This window comes from Bubalus bubalis, chromosome 17 (assembly GCF_019923935.1).
Source record: "Bubalus bubalis isolate 160015118507 breed Murrah chromosome 17, NDDB_SH_1, whole genome shotgun sequence".
Classification (NCBI taxonomy): Eukaryota; Metazoa; Chordata; class Mammalia; order Artiodactyla; family Bovidae; genus Bubalus; species Bubalus bubalis.
The window spans coordinates 11,554,177-11,564,916 of record NC_059173.1 but is presented as its reverse complement, the minus strand read 5'-3'; the positions used below and the strand labels follow the sequence as shown (position 1 = coordinate 11,564,916).

Genomic DNA, 10,740 nt, shown 5'->3' with positions numbered 1-10,740 from the left:
AGGTTGCTGAGGAGGGGGCGCCGCAGGCGAGGGGTCTTGGAAAATCGCGCCCCCAGCCCCAGCCCTCCCTTGAGGCCTGCCCCAAGGGAGCGCGACCGGGCGACCCCCTTTAGCCCCCCTCGCTGCCCGCTCCCCCCCATCGGTTCCCCATTGTTCTCAGCCCATCGCTCTCCCGGGGAAGGGGGGAGGGGGTGCCGCGCTCTGGTCTTAAAGGGCCCTCTCCCTCCCCTTCTTGTCTCCTGGCAGGTGGCGAGCGCGAGTGGGGTGGGGCGTGCCCACGGGCCCCCGCCCCCCTCGTCCCCCAGCCCAGCTCGGGAGCCGCAGCCCGGATCAGGGGGCTGGGAGTAGCCGCCGCACCCCTCCCCCGTGCGTTCTTCGAGCCACCCAGGCCTTCCAGGACGGCGTGGACCTGGGGTGGGGGGACACCCGGGACAGGGACGCCCCCTTAAGCGGGAGCCGTCGGGGGGCGGGGGTGGCCGACCTGAGACAAGGCCAGCAGCCCCCCTGGAGCCAGGTGCAGGGTCTTCGAGCGCAGAGGGCCGGCCGGGGCGCTGCAGAGAAGGCCGGCTGGGGCCGGGCCTCCTCCGGGGGTGACAGGCCCTGCCGCGGCCAGAAGAAACGGGGGACCAGCAGGAAAGAGCCCGGACCTAGAGTAGAGGCAGCTGCCTCACCCCCTCGTCTGAGCCTGGAGGGAACCCAGGGATTGAGAGCACCTTTCCCCTTCCTAAGAAAGACACTTGCCAGAACACACCTAACCTGAGACAGCTCTGAGGGGAAGGTATCTTGGAGCCTGGAACATTCCCCCCCAGCCCCCAACACTCCTTTAACTGAGGCCTGCGGGCCTGAGAGGGGCCGGGAGGACACAAAGGAGGCCGGACAGTCCTTGCTGCCCTCCCTGGGGCGAGAGGAAGCTCCCCTCCACCCCCGCCAGCTCCCAGGCCCAGGAGAAGCTGCGTGGGGAAGAAGGGGGTCCTGGCCCCTCGGGCGGCAGCGGCCATGTCACGGCCAGGCCAGGGAGTGATGATGCCAGTGAACGGGCTGGGCTTCCCACCTCAGAACGTGGCCCGGGTGGTGGTGTGGGAGTGGCTGAATGAACACAGCCGCTGGCGGCCCTACACGGCCACCGTGTGCCACCACATCGAGAACGTGCTCAAGGAGGATGCCCGGGGCTCTGTGGTCCTGGGACAAGTGGACGCCCAGCTGGTGCCCTACATCATCGACCTTCAGTCCATGCACCAGTTTCGCCAGGACACAGGTGAGTGGGCTCGCGCCCCTCCCCTCCCCACCGCCACCACCAGCACCATCATGGCGGGATGCTGAAATACCCCAGCATCCCTGAGGAGGGAAGCGGAATTGTGGAAGGCCCACCTGCTGCTCCAACCCCCTCCCCCTAAACAGGTCAGTCTAGCCTAGTCCAGTTGAAGAACTGGGTTCCAATCCAGCCTCTTATGTAGGGCTGCAGATGAGCTATATCGCTTCTGTGAGCCTCAGGTTCCCCCTCTGCAAAATGGATGGGTCAGTGTCTCTAACAGCTGTGTGAGGATTAAATAAAACTGCTCACTGAGCCCGGAGCCTAGAAGATCATTAGTGTTCGATCATCAGAATGAAAGGGCTTTCCCTGCACTTCCTCAGTTGATATTTTTTCAACCACTACAGCCAGTCTTCCTATCATGTTCATGGTAGTCCTGGTAGCTGTCCCATTTTACAGATGAAGAAACTGAGTCTCCCAGAAGCTGAGCGATTTAAACTCAGAGCTGAGATCTAAGCCCAGACAAGGGGCTTCCAGAGCTGAAGCTCTTAACCAGAATCTCATTTCGGCTCTGAGAGCCGGTGTTGTTGGAGTGATGTAGTGGTGTTGCAATGATGGGGGCAGTTGAGGGGGATTGGTGGTGCTGATGGTAGAAGGGCGGTAATGATGGAGGAAGTAGTGTTGATGGCAATGTCAGTGGTCATATTGATTGTGGAATTGGTGGTGGTGGTGATGGTTGTGTGGGTGGTGGTCTTGGGAGCAGCGTGATGGGGTGGTCATGGTGGAGAGAATGAGGCTGATGGCAGTCTTGGTGTCGTGTGATAGGTGATGATGATGATAAAAACGAGGATGTGATTAAAAACAGCATTTCTGTTCGCCATCACTGTGGAGACCTGCCTGAGTCATTGTTGCCTGGTGGTCTGTATGAAAAGCTTTGTGGGCAGTGAGGAATGGCAAGGTCCTGCCTCTTAGAAGCTGCCAAGAATCCTTGACATGATCACCCCCAGGAATCTGCTGATGGAGGTTTGAAGGAGTTACAATGACTCCCTAGATGATAGAACTGCATGTAACAGCCTTGGGGATAATAGAACACGTTCCATCTCTCTAGAGCTATACTGTCCAATATGGTAGCCACTAAGCCCTGTGGCTATTGAAATTTACATTAATTAAAATTAAATCAAATTTAAAATTTAGTTCCTCGCTCCCACTAGCCACATCCACTTGCTCAGTGGCCACAGGTGTCTCGTGGTGACTATACTAGACAGCATAAGCCCAGAACACTACCACCATCGAAGAGAGTTCTAGTGGCTAGCTCCACTCTCGAACATCGCTTGGTGCCTACTGGGTGGTCCCCACATGTGGAAGCAGGTGAATTCTTGACAAATGGTTTGTTGTGACTTTTCCGTATATCTGTGTCCCCAAACCCTGGGAATTGGCAGCAGTCACTGGTGGTACCATTTGTTCATTCGTGCCGTCATTGACTTACCAATCTGTGTGTCAGACCCCCGTGCTGAGCGCTAGAATACTGTAAGGAGCAAGACCGCCAGGGTCAGGGAAATCCAATGGTTAGGACTCCAAGCTTTCACTGCCATGTCCTGGATTCAATTCCTGAAAGTTGCGTGGCACAACCAAAAAGAAAGACAGCCGGGGTCCTTAGTAGAGGTCTATTTGTGGAGGACCTATGCAGGAGATCCCTGTGTAGTCAAGCAAGCAACACATTAACCACACAGATAATCAGTTGCAGGTCTCAGAACATGGAATAACCTTGGTCGAGTAGTGGTCACAGAAGGCTCATCTGAGGAAGTCAGGTTTGACTAGAAACCTAAAGAATGTTTGAGGGAGACAGCTTCCCAACAGAGGGAACAGCTAGTGCAAAGGCCCTGTGGCAGGAAGGAGCAGAGTACGTTCAAACCCATTGCGTTTGGAGTGCAGTGGATGAAGGGAGGTGGCATGAGATAAGGTTGGACTCGGGGAGAATGAACACATGTGTACATATGGCTAAGTCTCTTTGCTGAAACCATCACAGTGTTGTTAATTGGCTATATCCCAATACAAAATAAAAAACCTTTTAAAACAAAAAAAAGATGAATTTCAAGCAGGGGCTGGACATAAAGCCGTGAAAGGGGCTCTGGATTTTATCCTGAGGGTAGAAGAAGTCACCATCAAGGTCTTGGGCCGATCCTTCCAGAGAGGCAGAGTCCCTGATGAAGAATTGCTGGGCATCCCCTGCCCCATTCTCTCTGGCTTATATCCTTATACCACCTCTGGTGGAGGGCAGGGATCTGACAAAGCATTCTATAGGTTCAGAGCTAGTGCTGGGTGTGGAGAGAGTTTTCCAGGGCCTGACAGGTGGTCCTCAGAAGCAGGAATTGCCCCATTCGAGGCTGCCAAGTTGGCCAGTTTGTCTGTGATTCCCACACCCCTGTTCTAGGCTCCTTTTCTCTTCCCACACCCTCACTTGGGCTCCCAACTCCCCAAACTCCCTCCATTCCCCCTTTCAGGGGGCCCCTTACTCTCAATGGCATTCCTTTTATGGGTCAGCCTTGCTGGATCCCCTAGAAGTTCAGCGTCAGTCATGTTCCCACTGCTCCCTCCAGGAGCTGCTCACTCCACACCTGCTCCCTGTTGGCCGGAAAAGAGAAAAAAAAAAACCACTCAACCCTCCACAGGCTCCTGGGAGCCTGCCAAGACCCCCCAGGGAGGGAGGAAAGCCTCGAAACCTCTGGGGCCAGCAGGAGACCTAGGAAGCCTGGATGACTGCTAGAGGGAGGGGCAAGATGTCTCCCGCCAGGAGTGTTATAATGTGCTTGCCCACTTCTCCCAGGAGCAATACAAAACCAAGGGAGGACATCTGGTCCTCACCCTCCATGACTCAGGGAAGAGCCTCGAGTGGCCGTTGTCACCTCCCCAGACCTCAGTTTCCACATCCATGAGATGCGCAAGAGTATCACTTTGCCAGCATGGTTGTTAAGTTGGTGGAGAGAATCACATACCTTATTTTATCCCACAGACCTTAACTAACTGATTACCCACCATGTATCCAGCCTGTATTGAACACTACAGATGCCTGAGAGATGAGTAGGAGATCCTAAATCTTGAAGATTGTGGCACACACACACACAAAACAATATAAAGTTGTAAAACTCAAAGCTCGCATGTATATATTGAAATGAATACAGCCTCTCTTTAGATTTTTCTCTTTTTAATATCTATTTTTATTAATTTACTTGGCTGCTCTGGGTCTTAGTTGTGGCACACGGCATCTTTGATCTTCGTTGTTGAATCATTTGGGGTCTTTTCCTTATGGCATGTGGGATCTAGTTCCCTGACCAGGGATCGAGCCCGGGTCCTCTGCATTGGGAACGCAGAGACTTAGCTGCTAAACCACCAGGGACGTCCCCTAGATTTTCTAATTGTAAGATTCTTGACAAGTTCATTGCAGCAGAACTTTACGTTTTTGTGGGAGGTAGCAGCATGCCCCAGTGACCCTGACATTGGCACCACAGACTCTGATAAGGTCAGATAGAAATATGTTAGCCTCTGTGGATTCTACAGTCTCCGTCGAAACTGTTGCTGTAGCCAGACTCTGCTGCTGTAGTTTGAAAGCAGCCAGACAGTATGCAAATGAATGAATGGGTCTGTGTCTTAATAAAACTAGTTGCAGCCACTGAAATTTGAATTGCATATCATTTTCATGGGTCATGACATATTCTTCTCCTTTCTCTCCCACCTCCGACCCCCATCCACCAACCATTTGAAAATTTAAGAACTGCTCAGCTCATAAGCTGTGCAAAAGCAGGCAGCCAGTGGATTGGACCAGTGGGCTGCAGTTCACCTACTCCCAATATATTCTTAGCCTGCCCACGGAGTAGGACAGTGCAGATGCCATGGCACTCTCAGTGTGGCCTGTATGAAATACTTGCCTCCTGGTGCGTGCTGAGGTGTACGTGTGTGTGCATACACACAGTGCTGCCCCACCTGTACATCATTGACACCCAAATGCCCTGTCTATAACCCTGTCGTGCTGCCAGAGGAAAGCAAGCCCAGGTGTCAGGCTTGGACCACAGGGGAAGGGCCAGCCCTGGTCCCATGGGGGCTGCTGTTTGTTCAGCCTGTGGCCCGTCACCTCTCCCCTGCTGGGCTGTTTTCATCACTTGCCATGGGGGGTGAGTTTCCCTTTGAAGCCCCGAAGGTCTGGAACCCACGTGGCAGGGATGCCATGACCCTGGTGTTCCTTTCACAGGCACATCTGCTGCGATGTGGGTGATAATGGGCCAGCGTGGTACTGGTCCACCATAGCTTTCCCAGTTTTCCTTTGTCTTGAGCCGACCAAACCAGGATTTCACAAATGGGAAAACCAAGGCGAGGGGTTGGCCCAGGTGGGCAGAGCCACTGGTGGTGGAGCTGGGTCCAGGAGCCAGAGGGGTTCTTGGAGGAAGGTGTTGGCTCCCACCAGCAGTGGGAGAAAGATGTGGGAACCGCCTCCTGTCCCCCGTGAGGTCACCTGCTGAGAGCCACTTCCCCGCTGCTGTGGAGGCAGGCAGCTGCCACTGAGGGCTTCATCTAGACCCTGGATCCTCCTCTTGGCCCCCGCTTGGGACAGAGATCTGAGCTAACCACTCCCCAGGCCATTTCCAGATTTCTCTCTGAGCTCACGTGGCTGGGAGTAGGGGCAGGGAGAGCGATGAATAGAGTGACACCTATTCTCTACTCCCTCTACTGCTGGGGGCACCCCTGGCTGCCTTCTGCCCATTCTGTAGATGGACAGCTGAGGCTGAGGGATGCCAGCCTGGGGACCATCCACAACTGCTGTCCCCACAGCTCAGAGCACGTCTGTGCCTGGCACTCCCAAGCTGTCAGGCTGGAGTGACAGGTGGTGCCTGTTTTCAGCATCTCCCAAGCCAACACCAATCCCTTCTCTGGGTAGCTGGCGCTCCACTCAGCCCTGGAGCCCTGATGGAACATCCTATCTGAAGCCACACTGAGGCTGTCAGAGATCGGGTAGGGCCACCCAGAGAGAGGAGCAGCCGTCACCAGGGAAAGCACCACCAGAATTTAGACCCCTAGGCAAGTCGTTGTATCCTCCAAGAGAGAGAGGCCCAGAGAGGGTGCATGACTTGCCCAATGTCACACAGTCAATCACTCCTCTGGAACTGGGTTTCTCACACAGGTTTCAAGGATGGAGACTAAGGGTACGTTCAACAAGCCTGCCAAGAGAGTCACCTCCCCGCCTCCCTTGAGCGCTCTGCTGGGGCTTGTTGCCAGATTCTGTACCAAAGTAGGAACAGCCTTGTGCAACCCCAGAGGCCTCCAGGCCCAGCTCCCTGATTACACAACCCCTTGGGACCTTCTCCCAGACAACCCGGAGGGCCCCCAGGGGGCTGGGCCTGACACCAGGGGCAGGAAGGATGATATGTGTTTGGACTGGGAGGGGGTCTGTCCCCTGGTGGCTGCAGCTCCAGCTGAGTCATACAAGGGTGTCTCCCACCACCACCTGTGGCACCGCCTGCATCTCCACCCTGACAGATCCATCCTTTTGCCTCCGGCTGCTTGTCTGGCTCCTGGAGTCTCCTCTGGTACCATACATTCATCATCACTTTTATTTGATAATCACTGGTGCCTACTCAGTACCAGGCCCTGGACCAATTCCCTGGAACTCAGAAAGATGGACAAGACCCCTGCCAAATGGGTTTCAGAGTCTAGTTAAGGCAAAGGCAAGTACATATCATGGGAATAGCAGCCAAACTCTCAGATTCAGGTATAGATCTGGATTCCAGCTTGGCCCTTTGCTGGCTGTGTGACCACGGGCTAGCCCCTTAACCTCTCTGAGTCTCAAATTCCTATTCTGCAAAGTGGGAATAAGAATAGTCCCTACCTGAGAGGGTTATCGTGAGGACTGAATGAGATAATGTAGGTAAAATCACAGAGAATATTACTTTGCACATAGTACTCATGTGCAAGTAGGAAAAAGATTCAAATACCTCATAGGAGAGGTACAAGTTTCCTGACCAGATGATATGGACAGTGTGTGCCAGGGGCCTCTGAGCAGGAGGACTTCCTGCAGGAGTTCTCCAAGAGTCTGTATGGTTTGAGGAACACTTCTGGCTGGAGGCAACCCAGGCAGGCCTGAGTGGAAGAGGGAGGCAGTGATAGAAGCCGGGGAGAGGTAGGGAGGGGAAGGGAGGCCTCTTGAGTCTCACAGGCATGACTGGGCCTCCAGCTGTCACCCTTTAGCAGCCAGGCCCCAGGGGACCCAGAGCCACACTGCAAGACCAGCCTCATTAATCATGGGCCCTCAGAGGCCAGAGGTGAAGCCGGCTGGGCAGGGGCTGACGCAGGCCCTTCCCAACAGTCTGTCTGGGCTCCCTCCTCCCAGCCAGCAGGCATCAGCCCACTTTATACATAGCCAAGGTGAGGCTCAGAGGGTGGAGAGCCACCTGCCCAAGCTAGGAAGACATGAATCAGAGATTCAGATCCCAGTGGCCTGCAGCGCCCGCCCTGCATCAGGCCTGATTGCCCCAGCACCTTGGACAGCGCTACCCGTGGCTGGACCACTCCTGTGGGGAGTGGGGGTGAGAGATGCTGGGTCACGTCCTCCTGGTAGCATCTTCTCTCTCCTTTCATGTACCCTACCCCTGCTGCTCCCCTCTCTGTCCTTTCCTGCTCTTTCCCAACCTCCCCGCACCCCGCATCCTCATCAGTCCAAGGGAGCTGTAGAGTCTGACCTAGAGATGAGGAGGTGGTGGAAGCTGTGATGGGGAAGTGTGGGGGCTGGAATAGGAGAGGTGATAGGGAAGGTGATGAGAGCCATGGGGCGGGGAGGGGACAGGGAGGTGATGGGGCTATGACTGGAGCTATTAATGGTAGGGTGGGGTGAGGTGGGGAGGGTGTGATAAAGGGGACTGTGATGGGGAGGGTCATAGCCGCAGTCATGGCGGGACAGCAATAGGAGTGCTGTGCAGACTGTGATGGAGGGTGGTGAAGAAGGTGATAAGGAGTGAAGGGGGAGGCATAAGGGTTCTAAAGAGGGGGTGATGGAAGACGTGATGGGAGGGTAATGAAGAGGGGCCAGGATGGGGAGGTGATGACTGGTCACACGGGAGCTGCCCATTCAGGCTGCGGGCAGGGGGATCCTTAGCTTCCTCCCCAGGGTATGGAGGGTGCCTGGGGCCCTCCGAGGCACCCCGCCCCCATATCTGTGTCTCCCTGGGCCTCCCTCTCACTCCTACGACACACCCAGCGGTAGCCACTCCAGGACAACCTCCAGGCCCCAAGACAGTCATCACCCCCCAAACCCTGGCAATGAACCCGCTCAGGCTCCCAGTCAATCCCAGCTACCTTTGACTGATACCAGCTGAGGGCATGGGGCCCCCAATCTGGAAGTGGCTGCCTCGGGAGCCTTGTTGGTGAGGTCCAGGCTCTAAATTCCCTTCTTTGCAGCTCTCTGGTAATTGTGGGGATGGGGTAAGGATGGGAAGGGGCGCTGACTTGTGACTTTGAGTAAACCACACTATCTGCATGAGTCTCGGTTTCCTCCTCTGTAATATGGGCCCAACAACAGTCCCCATCTCATAAGATTCTGATCAGTATTAGTTTGTTCATTCAGCAGGAACTTAATGAACACCTACTATGGGCCAGACACTGTCCTCAGCACTAAGGAGGCAGCAGTGAGCAGGACACACACAAATCGCTGCCCTCAGAGCCCTTCTATTTTGGTAGGAGTGATGGGCCTGGTACAAGAGGCCAGACACTGAAGAGGTCTGGATGTGGGGGTGTCCTTGATTTGGGGGCCACAGGAGCAGCCAGGCTGGAGGCTGAGTCTCCCCCAGGTCCTGTGTAGCTGCCTCCAGGCTCTGCCACTCTAGCCAAGTGCCTCTCTCTGGGCTCCTCCCATTATCCCTCTGGAGTTGCTCCAGGCTGCTGCTTCCACCTGCCCGGACAGTAGTGGCAGGCGGGTGAAGGGCTATGGGAGGAAGTCTGGCACTGGGCCCTAGAGCTGAATGCCCTGAAATGCAGAACAAAGGAGGAGGCGATCAAAGGAGGCGGCGCTGGCGGCCAGGACAGTCCTGCCAGCAGCCTCAGGGTAGCCACCTCTTCTGCTGATGACAAGCTGAGCCCCACCACCACAGAGCCTTTGTCACCTCTCCCTCCGACTGACTGCAAGCAGAGCACAGCGGGGGAACGCGTAGGGTTCACCCGAAATGGCACCGATATGGAGCCCTCCCCAGGTTCCTCTCTTCTAGGGAACGAAGGTTCACTTATGCCAAGGTGTTAGTCACCTGGGACCGTGAAAACACGAGTCAAGGAGCCAGGGGTCTAGATCTACCTCTACATTGTAGGTGATTTGAACCAAGTCCCTTTCTCTTTGGGGGCCCAATTTCCCCATCTAGAAAAGAGGCTGAGAATTCGGATGCTTCCAGGGCTGGGGCAGCCATCAGAAGTGTGTGCGGTGGCTAGGAAGGCAAGGATGTTTAACTGTTGTTCTCTAGTGCCTGGTGCACAGTAGGTGCTCAATAAATACTTGAAAACATGAATAGGGTGACTGTGACTCAGCTTCTGCTAACTGTTGCCAAGAAAGCCAATCTTTGTCACTGCCTCTTTGGATATTTGGGGACATTTTTGAAATCCGGACTTGAGTGAGTCCACCTCATTTTTTTTTAAATGGTTATTTATTTGGCTGTGCTGGGTCTTGCTTGTGGCATGTGGGACCTTTTAGCTGTGGCATTTGAACTCCCAGCCACGGCAAGTAGGATCCAGTTCCCTGATCAGGGATCAAACCCAGGCCCCTGCATTGGGAGAGTGGAGTCTTGGCCAATTTTTAAATGCCTGGTCATTATACTTAGAAGATGCAAATAGTGTGGTGACCAAACAAAGTCACAGTCACCCTCCACTTTGCAATCTCCAGGCTAGTCATCTGTAGTACTCAGGTGGGTTCACATGTGTGTATTTGGTCATTCATTCACTCATTTAGCTAGCATTTTCCAAGTGCCCACCTCCCTGTGCTCCTGTCTATGGAAGGATGCTAGGGTGGCTGAAAAATCACCCAACCTTTGAGAGGCTTCCAGGCTGAAGAGAACAGATGCCTCAACATTTAGAGCTTGTGCTCGGTGTTTTAATGGCAGTTCTGCAGGTACAAGGTGCTGTGTGAGTCCCAAGGAGGTAGTGATTCTCCCTGAGGGTGGCAGAGATTTTAAGAGGATGGTGGTTGAGCTGAACCCTGACAAGTGTGCAGGAACCCAGGAGAGGGACATGGGGTAGTTTGAGTAGAAGGACATTCCAGACAGAGGTAACAGCATGGGAAAATACACAGAGGCAGAGCCTTGTATGTTGCGTTTAGGGAAAAACTAGATGTTTGGTGCTATTAGGGTGTGAGGCTGTGTAGACAGCTGGGCTTCGAAGATGAGCTGACACACTTAGACCAATTCATTCCGAAGGGCACTAGGGAGCTACTGATGGGTGTAGATCAGAGGAGTGATGTGGGCAGACTGGAG

General features: G+C 54.5%; 1 protein-coding gene across 1 annotated transcript in view; it reads left to right on the top strand.

The window, feature by feature from the left end:
- Positions 1-10,740, top strand: part of DTX1 (deltex E3 ubiquitin ligase 1) — a 39,024-nt gene that overhangs the window by 480 nt on the left and 27,804 nt on the right. The window contains exon 2 of the mRNA XM_025267571.3: positions 247-1,255. Within this exon, the coding sequence (XP_025123356.3) occupies positions 997-1,255 (259 nt within the window). The 5' untranslated portion in view covers positions 247-996. The remainder of the gene's footprint in view (positions 1-246; positions 1,256-10,740) is intronic.